The 22,815-nt window shown below is 42.2% G+C and overlaps 1 protein-coding gene across 2 annotated transcripts in view; it reads left to right on the forward strand.

Moving 5' to 3' along the window:
• The first annotated feature begins 3,229 nt into the window (after nt 1-3,229).
• ATG4C (autophagy related 4C cysteine peptidase) overlaps nt 3,230-22,815 on the forward strand; it is a 41,726-nt gene continuing 22,140 nt past the window's right edge. Inside the window, exons 1-7 of one of the 2 annotated variants that reach the window (XM_045027379.1) lie at nt 3,230-3,345; nt 8,134-8,262; nt 9,884-9,967; nt 10,677-10,910; nt 17,091-17,382; nt 19,549-19,619; nt 21,656-21,792. In XM_045027379.1, the coding sequence (XP_044883314.1) occupies nt 8,187-8,262; nt 9,884-9,967; nt 10,677-10,910; nt 17,091-17,382; nt 19,549-19,619; nt 21,656-21,792 (894 nt within the window). In that variant the 5' untranslated portion in view covers nt 3,230-3,345; nt 8,134-8,186. Of the gene's footprint in view, nt 3,346-8,133; nt 8,263-9,883; nt 9,968-10,676; nt 10,911-17,051; nt 17,383-19,548; nt 19,620-21,655; nt 21,793-22,815 lie in introns of both variants that reach the window. The other variant, XM_045027378.1, reaches the window with a different exon arrangement.

A 22,815-nucleotide genomic window follows, 5' to 3' on the forward strand; every position in this document is an offset into this window, starting at 1 on the left:
TCCCTGTCTAACTTTTCTTTAAAAACCTCCCATGACACAGATTCCACAGCCTCCATAGGTAATCTGTTCAAGTTCTTAATTACTCTTATAGTCACAACCTTTTTCCTAATGTCTAACCCAGAGGCTGGCAACCTTTTAAAGAAGAACCATTTTTTAATTTTTATCTTTGACCAAAATATTTTGAGACACACATCACATGCAAAGTATTGGGGTGCAGGAGGGGGTGAGGGGTGTGGGAGGGAGTTTGAGTGCAGGAGGGAGCTCCAGGATGTTGCAGTGTTGGGGTGCAGGAGAGGGTGAGGGATGTGGGCTCTGGGAGGGAGTTTGGTGCAGGAGGGGGTTCTGACCTGGGGTAGGGAGGTCGGGCTACGGGAGGGGGTGCAAGGTACAGGCTCTGGAAGGGAGGTGCTTACCACAGGTGGCTCCCAGCCGGCGGCGCAGCAGGGCTCAGACAGGCTGCTTGCCTGCGCTGGTCCCACGTCGCTCCCGGAAGCAGTTGGCTGCTGGCATGTCTTTGCACACTGGTGCCTGGAGCTGCCCGTGTGCACTCACCTTATAGTAGTTTTGTCTAGCCTGTATTTCTCTAGTTTGTTTATGAGAAGATCATGAGACTTCATCAAAAGCCTTACTAAAGTCAAGCTATATCACATCTACTGCTTCTCCCCATCCACAAGGCTTGTTACCTGTCAAAGAAGGATATTAGATTTGTTTGACATGATTTGTTCTTGACAAATCCATATTGATTTATCTTATTTTCTTCTAGGTGCTTACAAATTGATTGTTGATTATTTGCTCCATTATCTTTCCGGATACTGAAGTTAAACTGACTGGTCTATAATTTCCTGGGTTGTCCTTATTCCTTTTTTTTTAGATAGGTTCTATATTTGTCCTTTCCCAGATCTCTCCCGTCCTCCATGAGTTCTCATAGATAATCGCTTATGGCTCAAAGATCTCTTCAGACAGTTCCTTAAGTATTCTAGGATGTATTTCATGAGGACCTGCTGAGCTTAGGACATCTAACTCATCTAAGTAATTCTTAATTTGTTCTTTCACTATTTTATCCTCAGATTCTACCCCATTTACATGGATGTTCACTATGTTAGTTGTCCAATCACTACTAACTTTGATGGTGAAAACCAAACTTTGATGGTGAAAACCGAAACAAAAAGGCATTTAACACATTGCTGCATTTTCTGTTATTGTCTTTCCCTCCTCATTGAGTAATCAGTCTACATTGTTCTTGGTCTTCCTCTTGCTTCCAATGTATTTGTAAAATGTTTTCTTACTACCCTTTAAGTCCCTGGCTAGTTTAGTCTCCAATTTTTGCCTTGACCTTTCTAATTTTGTCCCTGAAGGCGTGTTTGTGTGTGTGTGTGTGTGTGTTTAAATATATATATTCATCCATTGTAATTCAACCTCATTTCCACTTTTTGTATGACTCTTCCTTGAGTTTCAGGTCACTGAAGATTTCCACTTCCTATCTTTCATCCAATAGAAGGGAGTAGCGCAAAGAAAGGGCATATAAGTATTCTTTATGCACTCAAACCTGCCACTAGTGGAATGGGAACACAAGAATGCAGGAACCTATTGCTTATATAGTATCTTTAGAACAATTGCCAATCTCAAATTCAAAAATCATGAGTCAGATGCCCAAAAATAATGAAATTGGGCCAAAAATTGCAAACTATTTTCAAAATATTATATTGTTTATTGTCCTGTCTTTAGATTTTTTTGAACTTCCTCTGCACCCCCTCACTCTCCTCTGCTCATGTGTATTACAAATACAGTGTCGCCTCATCTCCCAAACTTTACAGAGTAAGGTGATTTTTGGCCCCTGCTACAGGAGCTCTTACTAGAAGACTCAATTGAGATCAAATGACAAAGATTTGTGTTAAAATGCCACCTGATGGTGCAGAGCTTCCAGCTTCTCCCCAGAGCCCAAAATGTTTACTAATTCTGTGTTCCACTGCCTAGCCCAGCAATTAATTCTGCCCCACTATTCATCTGCACCTCACCCCTCAGCACATCTCTACTCCTTCTGCAATTGTGAGGGCTTTTCACCCCTGCTTCCAGGATTGGGATGGCAGCTGCAGCAGGGGCCTATTCTCTCCCAGACTTGATGTTGCACTGGTGGAAAGGGAAAACTGACTGACCCATTTTTCAGAGGGGAAAAAAAAAGCAGAACTACCTTGAACTGCTGGAAAATTTCTGCTTCCTCTTCCCTTGCTGTGAAAATGTTATGAGCTGCTCCCTCTCCCCACCCACATCTCTTCTCCCAGGGCGGGGGCACCAGTACTATCTTCCCCTGCAGCAGTTCTGATTGGAAGGCAGTGGTGCCTAGTGGATAGGACACTAGACTTGGACTCAGGAATCCTACAGCCAAGTCTTGGCTTTGACATGAGCCTGCTGGGTAACCTTAAGCATGTCATTTCACCATTAGGTGCTTGGGTTTCCCATGTATAAAATGGGGGGAAATGCTACTTACCTCCTTTGTAAAGAACTTTGAGCGCTTCCTGATGAATATGCAAGAGCTGGGTATTATTATGATTGGCTGCTTCTCCACAGGAGGCAGGTACATAGGGAAGGCAGCCAATCAGAGGAGATATTCCCCCTGGCCAGTGATGAAAATCAAGCTTCTGGAGTATCAGAGGGGTAACCATGTTAGTCTGGATCTGTAAAAGCAGCAAAGAGTCTTATGGCACCTTATAGACTAACCAACGTTTTGGAGCATGAGCTTTCGTGGGCGAATACCCACTTCGTCGGATGCATGTGACTCAAGCTTCTGGAGTTATTGCTAGGCTGGCTCCAGCAAGGCATTATTGGCGATTACACCTGACACTGCTCTGGTGCGTTTAACAAGCAACTGACCCGTCCTCGCCCCCTCAGGAGCTGCCAGTCTGTTCACAGGAGGGCGGGGCTGCAGGCGCAGCGCAAGGGCCGCCCCCGTTTTCAGCGGCACGTGCGTTTCCACTGTCACGCCCGCCCTCAGCGCCTCCTCGCCTTCGCCTGCGGGGCTGCGGCTGCCAGGCTTGGTCTCTGCTGTAAAAATGCTGTAACCGCGGCCAACCACGAGGCCGGGGGGTGGGCACACGACAACCCCAGGGGCGGTCCCCAGAGAATACGGCTCCCGGCATACCCCGCGCGCGCCGTTTCTCCCCGCCGCGAGCAGAGCATGCTGGGACTTGTAGTCTCTGGCGTGTCCAGCGCGGCTGCAGGCGTCCCGTGACCGGAGGCCGGAAGTGGAGGCTCTGGAGCGCTAACGGCTCCTGGTTTTTCCTCCTGAGCTGTACGGCGGCCGCGAGGGGCCAGCCAGCGCGCGGTGCTGGAGTGAGCGGGCCGTGCGGGGTGAGCGGCTTCCCTTTCCCGTCCGTCAGCGGGGGCGGAGGGAGCGTCCGGGTCCTGCCCGCGGGCTGGAGGGGGCGAGCGTGGCTCCTGCGGGCCCCCATGGGGTCGGGGCAGCGGGAGAGGGTGGAGCCCGCGCCTCTCGGGGGACGGGGACAGCCAGCGCCCGGGGGGGGGGGGGAGGTGGGAGTGGTTCCTGGGGCAGCCCTTTCCAGCGGGGCGTGTCTGTGGTGGGGGGAGCTCCTAATCCCCTCCCCCCAGCTGCGGGGCGAGCTCCTCTGTGACCCCTTGCGGGGGGATGGAGAGACGCGCCTCTCAGGTGGGGTGTCCCCCGGAAACTCCCGAGGGTCTCGCCAGGGTGACCTCACGACAGGGCATGAGCCCGTCCTGGGTGCCGTGGGGTGGCTGGCTGGGCCCCCCATGGTGCATGCCTCGGTGCCGTGGGGAGGGCGGCGTTAGTTCCCGCAGTGAATGGGGGAGAGGGATGCTTAGTGCGAGGTATGTGCCTTCCTGTCTGATTCAGTTTTGGGGCATGGGGAGCAGGTTAAGATCATAATTAACCTGCTTTTCCATCTAGGGAAACAATCCTCCCCAAAGGGAAGGAAGCAAAGAGACTGCCCTGGGTGAGGCGGTATTTGGGGGTGGTTTAATTATGCCAGCAGGAGAGCGCTTTACCGCCGGCATAGAGCGGCTACACAGGAGACCTTACAGCGGTGCAACTGTGCTGCTTTAAGGTCTGTAGTTTAGACATTCTACAAGGGCTGCAAACTTTGTGCTCTTTAAATAAGAGCTTAAATTCTGTAGTAGTTGATGGCTTAGGCCTCACCAGAGAGCTGCTCACTTGCTGTTGATGAGTGAGCAAGCAAAGTTTTCAGTACCTTCAAGGGTTTTAAAAGAAGGAAGTTAGTACGTGTACTTTGATATTTCATTATTGTACTCTTCATCCATCTCTTCCTCTTATCCGTGCTTTATCATTCAAAGCAAGCATCTGTAAACTTTGTTCATAAAGTGCATGTGTATCTATGATGCCTCCTAAATACCTAGCCAATTATATTTTGTAGTACAAAATAAAGTTGTGAATAGCTCTTTATGCTTAAGAGGATACAAAAATGCAGTGTGACACCCTTACTGCTTTCAACAGCCCGATACTTACATTCAAGAGCCTTTAGAACAAACAAATCCCAGAAGAATCAGTATCTCTCTTCTCTCCATGAAGTTACTAACAAGGGTAGTTTGCAGAACTAGCACTAATTTCTGCCAATTTAAGTACCAAGGGATAATCTGAAACAGTTCCTAAAGGTCTGCCCGTCAAAAGCTTTTACTCAGCATTAAATCCTGAATGGGTAAAATGTTCTATCTTTGTCTGACATAAAAGCTTGTTCTTTTCACCTGCCCTTCAAGGATACTGTTTTGAAATACCCTTTACATTTATCAGAGTGTAATTTATTGACTGTCTGAATGTGTGGTTTTTGTTAGAAAAGTGACTGTAAAAATCATACCTTGGCATTCCATATTTGGTCTCTGTCAATGACTACCATATGAATTTTGTACACTGTCATTACTGCAAGTGCAATCTCTTTTCTGAAAAACAAACTGGTTTCTTTTTTCTTCTCATATCACCAATAATAAAGATCCTGGAATCCAGAATTTTGTTCTACTTAGCATGGGCAAGAAAATGCTCCTGAACCAAGTATTTTAAAGTAAATGTGTTTCTGGTGAAAGGTTCCAGCTTGACAACTATAGAAACTGAAGTCCTCTATTTATTGGCAAAGCATATGCAATTTGGGCAGTTGTATTGGTCAATAGCAACCTTTCCTGTTAAGTGGCACTGATGGACAGACTACCAAGGGAGTTCTGTTCAGTTCTCTCAGACCTCTTAGGAGAAGAAAAAAAATCAGGTGAGGGTAGTATGCAGCTTTTATGTATTATAAAAAAATGGGGCATTTGAAAGCTGAATCAATTTGTGCTGCAGCTTCTAACATGTTAATAAGTATGCACTGCATTTTTCATTGTTTGATTATTCCAGGAATCAGTTTCCCTTTCTTGACAACTTGTAAGTAGCTTTTTAAAACGTTAAGTGAATTAGTTTGCAAGGTAATTGCTGCTCCCACCATTTTATGTATTCGGTCTAGTTATGTTGCCAAAATGATCACATTCTAGCAACATGACTAGACCGAATACATAAAAAATATGTATGAAAAACCTTTTTCTCTTTTGTACAAAACAAGATAAAAGTAGAAAGGAAACTACAATTAGCCTGTACATGTGATTAGAAGTGATGTAAAGTACACTATAAAAGATCTCTAGAAAATATTGATGGAATAAATACTGTTGCAAAATATATTTAATTTCAAAATCTTCTATAACAAATTGTTTCTATACAAAATAGTCTCAGTTCTGTTGTACATAAACCTGTTTTCAGTAACTGTTTTCTACCTTTTCCTCCACAAGCTCAACACCTTCCTCAGGGTATGGCTACACTTGAGAGTTGCAGCGCTGGGAGTTGCAGCGCTGGTCGTACAGCTGTGTACGGAAAGCGCTGGTGTGTGGCCACGCTCACATCTACCAGCGCTGCAGTGTGGCCACATTTGCAGCGCTGTTGGGAGTGATGCATTATGGGCAGCTGTCCCAGGGTTCAAGTGGCAGCAGCGTGCTTTTCAAAAGAGGGGGGTGGGGTGCAGTGTGACAGGGACCGGGGGGGGAGAGAGAGAGTGGATTTTTGGAGCTGACACTGTGTATCAGCTCCCTGCCTTGCAAAATCAGAAATTTTTCCCGACCCCTTACTCTTAACTGCAAACAGCCTGCAGACCAGATAAGCAGCTGCTCCAACGGACTCCCTTTCTCACTCCTGCCCCCGCTGTTTCTCTTGTCAAGCAAACACTCATCCCCCTGCCTGCCTCATTCACAGCAAGGTAGTGGGTAGCTGTGTTTGTTTTTTAGATAAGCAGCTCCCGGAGCCCCGAGTTCACAACAAAACAAAGAGAGGCAGCATAACAAAACAAAGGGAGTAATTTAGTTAAAAGCATTCTGGGATATCTCCTAATACCCTGGAGGCCAATAACAGCGCTGGTGTGTGGCCACACTTTACGAGCAGCGCTGTAGCACCAGCGCTGCAATGGTTATACCCCAAGCAGACCCAGGTGTACAGCCAGCGCTGCAGCCAGGGAGTTGCAGCGCTGGATGTGCCCTGCAGGTGTGGACAGTTACTAATTGCAGCGCTGGAAAGCCTTATGTGCTCAGAATCCTAGATGTGAGCAAAATAAACTTCTAAAACTCTCTTGTATAGGGATTCAAGCATTCTATTCTAACTACAAATTGAAACTTGAGTGTGCCGTCACATACACTAGTGTGGTCTATGTGGTCTAGATCAGTGTGTGGAATAGAGAGCCGATGGAGGGCATATTTTATTTAGCTTTGTACAGTAGTTTTATTGTATATTTGGAATTAAATGCTTTTATTACATATTCCTAGAACATGTGATTGTTTTTCAGTTCCTGGAAGTGGAGGATTCTGAAAGTTTATTATTGTTTCTGGTCATATTAGGTTTAAGTACCTAAGCATGCTGGTGATACTATACAATGTATACTCTGTGCCCATAAAAAAAACAGGAGTACTTGTGGCACCTTAAAGACTAACAAATTTATTTTAGCATGAGCTTTCGTGAGCTAAAGCTCACTTCTTCGGATGCATAGAATGGAACACACAGACAGGAGATATTTATACATACAGAGAACATGAAAAGGTGGAAGTATGCATACCAACAGGCAGAGTCTAATCAATTGAGATGAGCTATCGTTAGCAGGAGGAAAAAAAAAAAAACTTTTTGAAGTGATAATTAAGATGGCCCATAGAAGGTGTGAGGAGAACTTAACATACATACATTCCCAGTCTTTATTTAGACCACAGTTAATGGTATCTAGTTTGCATATTAATTCAAGTTCAGCAGTCTCTCTTTGGAGTCTGTTTTTGAAGTTTTTTTGTTGCAAAATTGCCACCTTCAAGCCCGATGCCAGCTCTGTCCACATATCCATTCAAGTGATACCATCACAGGACCTAATCACATCAGACACACCATCAGGGGCTCGTACACCTGCACATCTACCAACGTGATATATGCCATCATGTGCCAGCAATGCCCCTCTGCCATGTACATTGGCCAAACCGGACAGTCTCTACGCAAAAGAATAAATGGACACAAATCTGACATCAGGAATCATAACATTCAAAAACCAGTGGGAGAACACTTCAACCTTCCTAACCACTCAGTGACAGACTTGAAGGTGGCAATTTTGCAACAAAAAAACTTCAAAAACAGACTCCAAAGAGAGACTGCTGAACTTGAATTAATATGCAAACTAGATACCATTAACTGTGGTCTAAATAAAGACTGGGAATGGTTGGGTCATTACACCAATTGAATCTATTTCCCTATGTTAAGTTCTCCTCACACCTTCTATGGGCCATCTTAATTATCACTTCAAAAAGTTTTTTTTTTTTTTCCTCCTGCTAACGACAGCTCATCTCAATTGATTAGACTCTGCCTGTTGGTATGCATACTTCCACCTTTTCATGTTCTCTGTATGTATAAATATCTCCTGTCTGTGTGTTCCATTCTATGCATCCGAAGAAGTGAGCTTTAGCTCACGAAAGCTCATGCTAAAATAAATTTGTTAGTCTTTAAGGTGCCACAAGTACTCCTGGGGTTTTTTTTTTGCGGATACAGACTAACACGGCTGCTACTCTGAAACCTGTCTCTATGCCCATAGTTATGTTTATTTTTTGTTTTTGCAGTAACAAATTCATGTCTTGCAAGACAGTGATGGCTTTTTCTCTAGAATTTGAATATGGAGGCCACAGGGACAGATGAAGTGGAAAAGCTAAAATCCAAGTTTATGTCTGCATGGCACAACATGAAATACAGTAAGTGAAACAGTGGATAAAATCCAGACTCCATTGAAGTAAATAGTTTTGCCATTGACTTGGGGGCGGGGTGGAGGGGCAAGATTTTGCACAGTAAGTGTACTTATATGAGTGTATTAATCAAAAATGTAACTTGGACTTTGAAACCAATTTGTACTTCAACAATAAACTAAACTATTTGGGAAAACAAACTAATTTAGATGTTCTCCTTCAATTTAAATATTTTAAGGATTTGTTTTTCAATGACTGACTTAGATCAGAAAAACAGATGGGCATTAAGCACAGATGACGTGACAGTTTTGCATAGGATCTTAAACAGAGAAGTTGTAAAATCAGGCTATGTCTAAGACCACAGCAGCACAGCTGTAGCTATACCGCTGTAGTGCTTGTAGTGTAGATGCTTCTTACATCGATAGAAGGGGCTTTTCTGTTAGTGTAATTAATCCACCTGTCCAAGAGGTGGTAGCTAGGTTGACGGAAATTGTATCTACACTGTAGGGTTAGGTCAACATAGCCATAAGACTCAGGGCAGGACATTTTTCACATACCTGAGTGACAGAGGTAGGTCTATCTAATTTTTAGGTGTAGACCAGACCTCAGTATGAGCAGTTCTCACTGGTAGCGTATTTTGATAAACTTAAGACTCTGGGTCAAATCCTGTCTCCATCAAAGTCAATGGGGTATGGATTTCACCCTTAGTCTCTTATCTTTCAAAACAGTTCAGAAGTAGGCAAATCTCAAAACTTGGTAACGAGGAATTAGTTAGCTTTTTTAACCCTCATCCTCCCAACCCTAAATCAGCCTTTATCTTAATCTTCCCATTTCCACTCAAGGCCTGAGGTGAAAATTCACATCTTAAGTCAGTGGGAGTTACCGTATTTTTGTGTGAAGACTCTGTAGGATTTGGGCCTAAATATGTTTGTGGGGGTGAGGAGTTGGTGAGATGTTTGCTAATATTAAATATTCAAATCAGGACGTGCAACAGTTAAGATTAAACATGCAACCTTAATTCTACCCTTTGTGGCTATATGTTACGCTATTGTGTTTCTCAATGAAATATGTAAGTGTTGAAGTTCTGACAGCAACATTAACTCACCCATTTTGTGCATATATATATATATTTTTTATTCCTGTTTTTTTTCAAATATGCATCTTAATCTTGTGACTAAATGTATACAGTAAAACTTGCAGAATATGCAGATTGGCTGTTTTAGTATTGCTGTTGGAAGCTTAACTTGAGTATTTTTTTAAAAATCACAAAATTAAAGTGTATAGTAATGAGTTCATGCAAAAAGGCAGAGTTAACAAGTTCAAACTTAACTTTTGTATTTCATGACTTCATTGCTTACCTATGCAATTTTCAGGTTGCATAACATCTTATGTGGGTGATACTGTATTTACAAGGGCTAAGTTATTTTAAGCTTGTTGACCATAAATCCATTCAATGTGTCTTAAAACGTAGTACCTGTTCGTATTATTCAATCTATAAAATAATTCCAATTCAATGTGGTGTTTCCATGTTCTTACTAACTTGTGTGACTTTTTGTATAATCAAAATGCTTTTGGAAGTGTTTTGAAATATTTCAGCCACAAGCTTTTGTTTGCTTTCTATCTCTTTTAGGTTGGGTATTGAAAACAAAAACTTACTTTAGCAGAAATTCTGCTGTCTTCTTGCTGGGAAAATGTTACCATTTCAAGTCTGATGGTAAGTGTAAAGGATTTAATTAGTTCTGATCCCATTTTGGCACTGCTCTGTGAAGTCGTAATCATCTACCAGAACCTTTATTAATAGAGAATTAAAGTTCACAATTTAAATATGGAAAAGTTAGAATATTCTCAGTTAAGTTTCCAATACCAGTCTTAATACCTGCCCCATCCCACTGTTCGCACATAGGCCAGAGAACCTAGCCATTGTCAAATCAGACTTCATCCTTTGTGTGCATAAATTTTATAACCTATGCTTGAGTTTACTTATCTGTCAAATGGATACTGAGGCTTAATCAAAGGTACTGCATAAACTCAGCCTTGTTCAGGAGAATGAAATGGTAATACCAGCGTCAAAGTAACACCTTCCTTGATGATTTCGTAGTCTCTTAACTCTTCCCTGTGCAAATTTGCCCTCTTATGGGAACCGTTTTCCCAGCATGCCTTTCTTGGTTTGGCCACTTATATTTAGCAGGACCAAGCAGCTGCAGCCCTAAAATGGCCATTTCAATTGACAGCTGCTGCCTGAATCATTCTTTGTTTCAGCTGCTACATACCTTTTATTTTTCTCCTCAGCTTTCCCTACTTGTTGCTGAGGAGATACTATAGTCTCCTAAGAAATTCCTATTTTTAATAGTATAATTTTATTTTAATTAAAAGCCATGTCAGTTAATTTCAAATCTGTAACTTGTGTTATGTTTGTCTTGCAGAACCCAGTGAACTCTCTCCAGATGGATCCTGCTTGGATATAGTTGACAAAGTCATTTCTGGAAACGTAGAAGAGTTTCGTAAAGATTTTATTTCTAGAATATGGTTGACTTACAGAGAGGATTTTCCTCAAATAAAAGAATCTGCTTTGACAACAGACTGTGGTTGGGGTTGTACACTGAGAACTGGCCAGATGCTGCTGGCTCAAGGGCTTGTGCTTCATTTTCTTGGTAGAGGTAAGCATGAAGAGTAGATCATTTTTGGTTTTGTCAGGAGGTAGGACCAAGCATCAGGATGCAGGTGGCCCTTTGTTAGTGATGAGGAACATGTGTCAGCCTCTGCATATGCATCCGCTAAACTTAACTAGCTGAAGTGTTTGCTTGCTTTTGTCTGACTGCTTTTTAAGAATATAGGAATTGCTTTACTGGATTAGACTAATGGTCTGTCTAGTCCAGGAACTAGTTTCTGATGATGGTGAATATTAGCTGCTTCAAAGGAAGCTGCAGGAAACCCTGTAGAAGTTAATTTTTGTTGTGGACAAAACTTCTTCCTAACTCTTATTATCCAGAGGTTAGCTTACAGCTGAAGTATAAGAGTTTATGTCCATTTCAAAACTCCTAACTAAAAAATAAAACAAAACACGCACCTTTACTTCAGTAACTGCATCTTCTTGTTATCCGTGTAAATGTTCAATCCTTTTTAGAGGTTCTTGACCTCAGTGATATCTTGTGGTAATGAGTTCCACTGCCTAATTGTGGGCTATGTGCAGAAAGTATTTCCTTCATCAGATTTAAATTTCTTTCAATTTTCTTTAATTCTTGTACGAGATAGGGTTAACAGAAGTTTCTGAACGATTCACTATTTTTTTTTTTTTCCCCTCGTGGGGCTTGGAAAGTTATTTTTCTGCTTCCCTTTGTGTTTTCTTATCTTAACCTTGTTCTTTCATGATATACTGTCTAACAGCCGCAGTCTCCTTTGGGGAAAAAAGATTGCTTTCTGGGGTTGAGCATATTACCTCTCGTGCTCTCCCCAGTCTTTTCAAACCCAAGAGGTGATAGACTGGAAATACAAAGCTGTTTCCTGCATGGTACAGTGGAACCCATTTATCTCGACCTCGGTTAACTTGCCAATCCTATTAAGTCGACGTTTTAGAAGTGGAACCGCCAAACTCCCTCTTTTTCTTATCGGTTTCTCATCGGTTATGTCGATTCTTTAATCTCGCCGAACCCTAATATCTCGAGCACAGAAGAGCGCCGAATTTGCCACTAACCGAGGTCGAGATAAATGGGTTCGACTGTAACTCCGGCGGCGGCCCTGCCCGGCTCCTGCCGCATCCCTCCCCGGCCACGCGACTCCTGCCCTGGCCCCGGTTCCCCAGCCGCCCGGCTCCCCGCGTCCTCGACCCACCGTGTCCCCAGCCGCCCGCTCCCCGGCTCCCCAGCCACGCTGTTCCCCAGACACCCGGCTCCCCGCGTCCCTGGCCGCCCGGCTCCCCGCGTCCCCGGCCGCCCGCTCCCCGGCTCCCCAGCCCCGCGGTTCCCCGCGTACCCGCCTGCCCGGCCCCGCTTCACCGGTCCCCGCTTCGCCGCCCGCCCGGCCCCGCTTCGCCGGGCCCCGCTTCGCCGGGCGGCCCCGCTTCCCCGGTCCCCGCTTCGCCTGCCGCCCGCCCCCCCGGCCCCGCTTCCCCGGTCCCCGCTTCCCCGTCCGCCCGGCCCCGCTTCCCCGTCCGCCCGGCCCCGCTTCCCCGTCCGCCCGGCCCCGCTTCCCCGTCCGCCCGGCCCCGCTTCCCCGTCCGCCCGGCCCCGCTTCCCGGGTCCCACTTCTTTGGCTGCCCGGCTCCGGGTCCCCGTCCACGGCCGCCCGGCCCCGCTTCCCCGTCCCGCTTCGCCGGATCCAGCCACGTGCAGGCACCGCGGTAAGGGGGCAGGGAGGGGGTGTTGGAGAGAGGGCAGGGGAGTTCAGGGGTGGGGGGGTGGATAGGGGTTTATCTCGATCATCGGTTATCTCGACGCTTTTTGGCAAACCCCTAGGCCGGCGACATAACAGGGTTCAACTGTAGTTTGTTTCTGGACTACTAGGTCTGCAAGCCAGCCACCTTCTCAGTATTTCATCCTCTTTACTTCCTTTCCTTCTATAATATATGTATCCATTCCCTGTTGATCAATTCCTGTGCTGGGTTGGCTGCTCCCATTGTCAAAGACCTTTCAACTCTTGTCAGTTCCAAATTCTGGTTTGTTGCAAGGGAGTGTGTTTTGTTTATTCCGCCATGAGGCCTATGAGAGCTGTATTTATAACTAACATACAAAACATAGAATTCTGAAGGTCCAGCTCAGTAATATTTTGCAAATATTATGCAAGTGAAGAACCAAAATCTTGCATGGTTCTTATAAAGTCCTAAAACCATCACACCAGAAAATGCAATTTTGACTATTCTTCAGTGATCCAGTAGCAAAACTGATCTGTGGAGTTGACATATCTAGCATTCTTTTTGTTGTAAGCACTTTGTCTGCTCATAAAATATTATTTTATTCCATTTGCCCCCAACATCCAAACATATGAGATTATTGTGTTTGGAGATGGCTTATCCCCTGATCCTACCTCAGTTTCCCCATAAATACAGCTTTTGTTGCACATAAATCTTTTATTTAATTTTTTTAAAACCCTGCACAATCTGGATAGAACACTAAACATGAATATGCAGGTGAGGCTGTAGGAGTGGCCCAGTTTAATATTACCAAAACAAAAGGACCTTGACTAGTCTTAATCTAAAGTGTATTTTTTTAAAACTGCACTTAAAAATAATTCTTGTACTATCCATGTATCCTCACTTGTGAGTCATGTGCTGCACTACTTTGGAGCTACCAAGCTCCCACATTTCTGTGGGAGCCCCTCTGTATAGGGAAAAGAGACCTGTCTGGGCTACATGAAAATCTTCTGTCATCATCCTGCCCTCAAGGGATAGTAAATCTTCTTTAGAAAAGCTTTTGGTGAAATTGGGGTAACTGAAATATGTTGTATTTTATATCTTCATATGAAATCTTTCATTGGTTGTAGATCCTTTTCTAGAGATTTTTTAATAGTATTTTCTTTTAACAAAAAAACCCCCTCACCTAAATGCCACTAATAGGCCTGGTCTACATTAAGGGGGGGGTCGAACTAGGGTACGCAAGTTCAGCTACGCGAATAGCGTAGCTGAACTCGAAGTACCCTAGTTCGACTGACTTACCCGTCCAGACGTGGCGGGGTCGAACTCCGCGGCTCCAAGGTCAACTCTGCCACCGCCGTTCGCGGTGGTGGAGTTCCGGAGTCGACCGGAGCGCGCGGGGAGTTCGAACTATCGCGTCTTGATTAGACGCGATAGTTTGAACTCCGAGAAGTCGAACTCACCGCATCGACCCGGACGGTGAGTATAGACCTACCCATAGTTAAAATGCTCATCTTTCCACAGCTACACGAAATGCTCCAAATACCGCAGAATGATGTTGTCAATAAGTTTCTATTTTTAATTTTTATGTTTTAGAAGGTTTTACATTTAATTTTGTGGTATGTACATAAACGTGGCAGCTTGAGATGTCAAGGTTCAGGAACAGCTACATCCATTTAATTGTTCTGTTACATTTACATTTGCATCTTCCTTGATTTCTGAATCTTTCTATGAAGGGCTTAATATGAGGCCAGAGTTCAGTAAATCACTTCCTATGACTGAAATCTGTTTCTCTTATACATATTAAAGTAGATGTTGTCAAACTGTGATCCATAGTACACTTGTTAGTGCCACAAGGATGGCAGCTCACAGGGTCTTGTGTCTTCTCATTTCCAGTTGTTTTTACAGGCTTCTTGGCTCTTTATTGGAAAGAAGAGACTGGAGGTCTGTAAAAGCATCTACAAGCAAGGAAGAGGATCAGCCAAGTTGACTGCCTCTACCAGTACCAATGCTACTACCAGCCTTATTCCAGCAACTGCCCTTTTAACGGTGCTTCTTCTCTTGATGCTTCCAGAATGCCCCTCCTATTTGTCACCTCCCAAAAAGCTGTACATCCACAGACCTGCTTTCTGAGCTAACACTGACAACCCAGACCACATACACACCTGTACCACCATTTATAGTCCCTTCAATGGCTTCTTCAATTTTCCTCTGCCCACAATCTATTTCAGTGTTTCTCAAACTGGTGTCGCCGCTTGTGTAGGGAAAACCCCTGGCGGGCCAGACTGGTTTGTTTACCTGCCCCATCCGCAGGTCCGGCCAGTCGCGGCTCCCACTGGCCGCGGTTTGCTGCTCCAGGCCAATGGGAGCTGCTGGAAGTGGCGTGGGCCAAGGGACTTACTGGCCGCTGCTTCCAGCAGCCCCTGTTGGCCAGTGGGAGCCGCAATCGGCTGGACCTGCAGACGGGGCAGCTAAACAAACTGGCCCGGCCCGCCAGGTGCTTTCCCTACAAAAGCAGTGACTCCAGTTTGAGAAACGCTGATCTGTTTGGTATTTGCATTGGACAAAGTGCAATAGAGGACATTATATTCAGACACAGTACACATCCTGGTAGCTTTAGTTCTTGAAGATGATATTCATTTTTAAAGCTAAATAAATCTGGAGTTTAAAAAATAATTGTGCAATCTTACTGTATTTTATACACAATTTACAAATGATCCGTGACATGTTCACTTTACACCTACCACCATAAAATAGTGAAAAGACACTACTTACAAATCTTAAAGTCAGGTGGCAATATTCTGATGTCAGCATTATCATTTCCATTTGTATCACTTGCACAGGCCATTTCTATTAATCAGTAGCCTTTGTATTTTGTGGAAAGCTGAAGCTAAATTCTGCCTCAGGACTGCTGGATTCTGTGGCACTCGGATGGAAGTTCTGTAGCAATTTCAGATTAAACGGAAGATGAGATTTTTATTAATATGAATTATACAATTGGTACTGTTTTTCTTAATTTAGATGCTAAATTCAGTGTACATCATCCCCATAACTTAAGTTTTGATGTGCAGTAGAATTTTGTATTGAAGATGCATACCTGCATCATAGTAGTTATTGGGAGAAACTGGAGGACATTATAGCATCTGGCCAATGTCAGTTTAGGCTTTTAGCAGCTGGGCAGACATAGCAAGCAGTTTGAGATTGAGCTAGAACACTAACTGCAGGTTTATATTAAAATGATCATAAGGAAATAATTTAAGTGACATTTTAAATAATCTTCTTTAGGTATGAGAATTGTACTCTGTTCATTTCACTGGGCTCACAACCTTTTTAGAGCTGTGTCAGGCTTTCTGCAAATTCAGGGATACAACACTGCATTGAAGTTCACACTTATACATTTTCAGGTTTATTTTCATAACTCTGAAGGCTAGAACACAATTGTTTTTAAGGGAAAGGCACATAGATCTGCAGCAGGGATTAATTCCTTGAAAAGTTCAGCAGAATCGTAAAGTACGTGGCTATCTAGTTTGATGATATTTACCTCATCTGTCACTCAGACTCATAGACGTTTGAAGGTTTCTTCACAAACCCCTGCTGCAGGGACTTGTTGGGACCTATGGGAGGGACCCACAATACACTGGTAAGAGAAGTGTTAGTGAATCATTAGTGTTGTGTTGACATGCTGAACCAGTTTACGCCAACTAGGCTAGTAATGTGGACACTGCATGTAAGGCGAACTGTTACAGAAAAAAGCAGAACCAGAAACATGGACAGGAGATGCTTTGCTATAATAGCTAACCTTGAAACAGTTCTGTTCTCTAGTATAGACAGACGTTAAAATTTGTCAAACAAAGGAAATTGTATGTTCTAGAGTGTCACTCTGCTGACCTTTTTTTGACTGATGTGCATTTTGAACATTGGGAGGATGGTTCTTCTGTTCACATTATAAGAATTCTTCATCCCTGTTTAAAAAAATTAGAAGACTTGTCTTAGGAATCAACAAACAAGAAAGAAAAAGAATCAGTCATCAAAGGCTTTGACTTGGATAACTATCAGTTGAACCTTTTTACATGTATTAAATAGTTAACTTACTGTGTTGATGATATGTAAATTCCCCTAATCTTTATCTTGTAATTATACCCTAACTGCCTAAGTCTGCAGAGTCCACTATATCCTCTCCTGGAAAATCCTGCTAGCATTAATGGCAAAGAAAGAAATGTAACGTGGCTAGTGTCTTCCTTTCTTCCTCCTTTCTCCTGCACAAATAAAAATAGCACAACCATATTATACTGAGTTGCCATTTTTTGCCTATATTCTTATCAGCAGTATTTGCATGTCTGTTTAAAACATAGACTATTGGTCTTATTAAAAATTGGCACTTTTTTGGTAATTATACAAAAAAACTTACTGTTAAGAAGTGTAAAACATATCTTTAAAAAATACTCTGTTGCAGCCTGGACCTGGCCGGGTGCACTGAACATTGAAAATTCAGACTCTGAATCATGGACAAGCCACACAGTGAAAAAGCTGACTGCATCATTTGAAGCATCACTTACGGGAGAGAGAGAACCCAAGGTCCTGTCAAACGATCATAAGGAAGCACTAAAGAGAGACTGTGATGACAGTGAAATGAGAGATGAAGTTTATCACAGAAAAATAATCTCTTGGTTTGGAGATTCTCCACCCGCATCTTTTGGCTTGCATCAGCTAATAGAATATGGAAAGAAGTCTGGGAAAACAGCTGGAGACTGGTATGGGCCTGCTGTAGTAGCACACATTTTAAGGTAAAAATATCTTTAAATGATCCTTTATTATTACAATGCCTTAAGTGTTACGGGAGAAACATTTAGAAGTGTCTTGAGATTTCTTCAGGTTACTTGGACACCTAACCATTAATTATTCACTTAGCAACATGTCCATGTTAGTAGCAATTTAGAAGAGTTTGGGTTTTTTAGAGATAGGAAGGGAAATAGTAGATTCAGGAACTGAAGTATGAACCTCTGTCCAATCTTGTCATTTATTTCTGAAACATTCCTATTTTCCTCCAGTCTCAGCAACAAGAGACCCAAGGTCTCTCCATACCTGATCTTTAAATAGGGCTGCCTTTAATGAGATGTTCTAAAAACTAACCACTCTTTCAACCTTGGAACATGCATAATATTATAGATTTTTTTTTTATACTGTAACCTGGGGGCTGTAATGTACTGATAGTGTAATGAAATGTCAGAGCTAAAATTGATGTTTTCAGCATTTCTTTGCACACATCAAATTCTTGTGAAACCGTAAATGTATGGGACTATTAATATTATAATTATATTATAGTAAAAGTAAAGGATCTTTGACATTCAGTATGAGTTTAAAAAAAAAAGTCCAATTTCTCTATACTCTGTGCCTTTATGTGCCATTTCTTTGGATACTACTGATTTTGTTTTTTATAGTCTTATGTTCTAGGTGGGTCCCAGTTTAGCCATAAACGGAATCATTAATAAATCACCTAAGCATGAGAGGTCAAAGTTCATATGTAATTTTTCTACATTTATGTAGATGCTGGAATAATTTCATATACAAGTGTACTCTCCTTGAATGAGCCTACATTGAAATACTACAGTGTTTGTGCTATGACAGGTGAAGGTTATTTATGTATTTGCCTGTATTTGTAATTTTTTCTTCATGTAGTAGATATCTGAAATTGACTGTTTTGTGAAATTTCAAAACAAATATTTTCTACTAATCCATTTTCTAATTTGCAAAAGTGTATTTGGCTTCAAGATCCACATGATCAAATCATGCATTCCCTTCAATATAATCCCTACCGTTATTCGAACATTGCAAAGCTTTCCTTTCCTAGAACTCCCCTTCTCCCATACTGAGAATGTATAGTTCTCCCATAACTTGAGAATGTCTGTATTAAATGATTCTTCAGAATATATTGTGAAATAAAGGGATAGTGACTGTTTAATACAATCACATATCAGAAGTCAAAGGCTAATCTTTTATTTTGAACAGTTTTTAATTTCTTTACAGATTTTGTCCTTCACTGATGATCATGATTCAGACTATCGACATATATTTTCTTTTTAGTCTTTAGGTTCATTACTCTTATTCTTCTGAGGCTAGTTTAGTATTTCAATTATCTTTTTAAAGTTTCAGTGAAACCTTGGAGCTGTTCAAATGTTAGTTTTTATTCTAATAGATGTCTGAAGCTAATTCTGTATATCTTTAGCTTGTCTTCTTAGGTTAGTTGTGTGAGCTGAAAAACAGTTCATACTGAGCCGATACTACTTTGAAGGTTAGTTAAAGGAACCCTATCAACTTGAAAAATCCCATTTCTGTTGGCAAATTCAGTATTTCCTATAGTTACAAATAAGACAAAGGATTATTATAACCAAAAGTATGTGGGGTGGTGGTGGTGGTGTTTGTGTTTAGTTAATTCTGTGCACTTAATTGCATTCTGTGTATTGTCACTTTCACTGTTTCTTCTTAATAGCCTGTCAGTTTCTGCTTTGCTGGAATGGCTTTTATAAATATTCTGCAGGGGTGGCTAAAAAAGAAAAACCAATAAAATACATAAAAATAAGTTGAAGTTTATTTAAGGGATTCTTGTTTAAAAGGTGATCTATCAGAAACCGGAATATTTTGAACTCCGTTTCTTTTAAATTCAAGTTAATAGTACACCTCTACCTCGATATAATGCTGTCTTCGGGAGCCAAAAAAATCTTACCACGTTATAGGTGAAACCGCGTTATATCGAACTTGCTTTGATCCACCAGAGTGTGCAGCCCCCCCCCCCCCCCGGAGCACTGCTTTACCGCGTTATATCCGAATTCGTGTTATATTGAGTCGCATTATATCGGGGTAGAGGTGTATCTCTAAAAATCAAGAATCTAAATTCAGTTTACTGTTAATTTCTTGAAATGAAATACTCTATCAAATCTTTTATTTGCACTTAGAAAAGCTGTTGAAGAAGCAAGAGACCCTGAGTTACAAGGGATAACTATATATGTTGCTCAGGACTGTACAGGTAAGTGATGTGGCTATTGTAGGTTTTAATCAACTTTATAAGCACTTCACTTATGCTTTTCAATTAGTGCTCAACAATATTACGATTTCAAAAGAAAAAACTAAATGCTATAAATATGTTTTGAAATCCTAAGAATTGGAATCATGAGCTCAGAGTGGTTATTGATTCCTGCACTACATCTTTGGCTTTTGTCTGGATGAATCAATCATAATAAATGGAAAGGTTGGTAAATTGCTTGTTTGACATCTGATTAGGATAATGGCACTCAAAATAGTTTGTGGATCCTTTTTTCCATCTAATCTGCCTGACATGTATAATTTCACTCCAATGACTTTTTATTTGATTCTAGGGAGTCAGTTGGTTTTTCTGCTAGGCCTACTCTTTAAAATAAATACATTGGTTTACATTTCTCTTCTCTGTCTTCCTTTCACCTTTTGGTGAAATGCAGAAATTGATAGAGATTTTTTCTGAAACAAACTGTAGTAATTTAATTTAATTATGCATTTTCTTAAATATTAATTTGCATTCTCTTTGCAATGCAAAGGTCCCATTTTTTGCAGGAATGTGTCCATGGGAAAGTTAATGCACCAGTTTCTAGTAGTAATAAATCTAATCAGTTTTCATTCAAAGATGTGAGCAGTCCAATAAACCAAACACTATGGTTACCTATTTTCTACTCTAACACAGTGTATAAGACATCTCACAAACACAAATGCTTTTAAATACTTGGTTGTTATCACAGGCAGGGTAAATTAGGGTGCAGAAATGGAGGGTGACAAGACAAACTAAAGATGTAATAAAACTTTACACTAATGACTATGACAATCTAGGCTTTCAAATGAAAGCATAATATATTACTTCTATAGCCGTGTTCAGTTGCCAAAATTATTATTATATTTATGATATACTGAACCTGATCTTGGGAGATAATACAGGAATATCATTCCTTTCTATGATCAAGCTAGTTTTAAAGGGACACACTCAATTTAATTGTATATTGTAAACAAATTTCTTTACCATGTTACAATTAACACCTATGGGCAGGGGTTGGAAACCTTTAGTACGTGGCCCATCAGGGTAATCCTTTGGCGGGCCACGAGACATTTTGTTTATGTTGACTGTCTGCAGGCACTGCCCCCCACAGCTCCCAGTGGCTGCAGTTTGCCCTTCCTGGCCAATGGGAGCTGCGGGAAGTGGTAGCCAGCATGTCCCTGTGGCCCGTGCCGCTTCCTGCAGCTCCTGTTGTCCAGGAATGGCGAACCACAGCCACTCGGAGCTGCGGGGGGCCATGCCTGCGCACGGTCAATGTAAACAAAATGTCTCGCAGCCCACCAGCAGATTACCCTGATGGGCCGCGTGCCAAAGGTTGCCGACTCTCTTGCCTTGGGTTATTAAAAGTGAGAGAATTTAAAAAATCTAATGTAGTCTTAATTTAAATAGTAGAAGTGGTTTTTTGTCTTTATGCATATCTCTGAGCGGAGGAAGTAAAACAATGGTATTTTATTTTTGTTTAACTCGGGATCTAATACTATATTGTTTGAACGTTAACGTTTTAAAAAAGCTTTTCTTTGGGTGTTTTTTTGTTTTGTTTTTATTTTAAATGTGTAAATGTTTCTATTGGTCACAATTTTTTTTTAATACGAAAGTTAGTTCTAGAACCAAATTTTAAACTATCCATTAATTTTAAAACAAATAGAAGGAATGTTTCTCTGCTCTGCTCAATAACTACTTTCCTACACCCTACATGCCACATATCCAAACTGTTGAAGTCAACAGTGTAACATATCTTTCTACAAAATGCCACTCGAGGTAAGGAAAATGTGATTAGTTTCTATTAATACAGGTTTTTTCCAGAAGACAGTTTAATGTGGAGAGTGTAATCTTTTCAGAAATGTAAAGTTTTGATTTATTATGCTTAAATGTAATTTTGTAGGGACATAAGATTTTGTAAAAGGTATTCAGGATATTTTTATTTATTTAAAAAAAATTACATGTGTACCTTAATGATGATCAAGTATATTCATTCTTATTTTCAGTTTACAGTTCGGATGTTGTTGATAGACAGTGCTCTTCCATGGGCTCTGAAAAAGCAGATATGAAAGCTGTAATTATATTAGTTCCGGTAAGACTTGGTGGAGAGAGAACCAACATGGACTACTTGGAGTTTGTAAAGGTATGAAATAAGAGTTCATTGTCTGTTTCAAACAGTAGTACTAGATATGAAAAGATTCTTCATGGTGGTAATCTTCTAGCTATTAAATGCATGGTGATGATTTTACAGTTATAAGTTGTAAAGTTTGACTTTACAGATTTTAAATGTCAATATTACAAGATCTCACGTAATTGCAGAGCACATAATGTCCTATGGCAGAGGTTGACAACTTTTCAAAGCAGAAGAGCCTTTTTTATTTTTTTTTTGTCTTTGACCAAAATATTTCGAGAGCCGCATCACACGCAAAGTGTTTGGGGTGCAGGAGAGGGTGAGGGGTCTGGGTTCTAGGAGGGAGTTTGCAGGAGAGGGCTCCAGCGTTGGGCAGGGGGTTGGGGTGCAGGGTCTGGGAGGGAGTTTGGGTGCAGGATGGGGTTCTGACCTGGAGCAGGGGTTTGGGGTCCAGGAGTCGGTGCGAGGTGCAGGCTCTGACTGGGAGGCACTTACACAGGTGATCCCCAGCCGGTGGCGCAGCAGGGCTCAGACAGCCTGCCTGCCCTGGCCCCATGCAGCTCCCAGATGTGTCTGGCTGCTGGCACATCTCTGTGTGCCCCTCGTGGGGAGGGGGTCAGCGGGTCTTTGTGTGCTGCCCGCGCCCACAAGCACCGCCCCTGCAGCTGTGAGGATGGTGCTGGGGGCGTGGGCAACACACGGAGTCACCTCTCCCCTACCCTCTCCCCTTCTAGGGGCGCAGAGGGACATGCCATCAGTCAGCCACTTCCAGGATCAGCGTGGGGCCGCAACATGCAGGCAGCCTGCCTGAGCCGGACCAAAAACCCTTACGTTATAGAGCACTATTGCAGGGTCAGATTAAAGAGCCGCAGGTTGCCTACCCCTGATCTATGGTAAAAGAGTGATAAATATTCCATTCCTAAAGTAGTTTCCAGAAAAGACCCTAATGCAGTGACTCGAATTAAAAATAATTTAGTATATCTATGGTATTTATATTTGTGGTGTCTTAAATGAACTTTCATATTAACCAACACT

This window comes from Mauremys mutica, chromosome 8 (genome assembly GCF_020497125.1).
Source record: "Mauremys mutica isolate MM-2020 ecotype Southern chromosome 8, ASM2049712v1, whole genome shotgun sequence".
NCBI classification, from domain to species: domain Eukaryota; kingdom Metazoa; phylum Chordata; order Testudines; family Geoemydidae; genus Mauremys; species Mauremys mutica.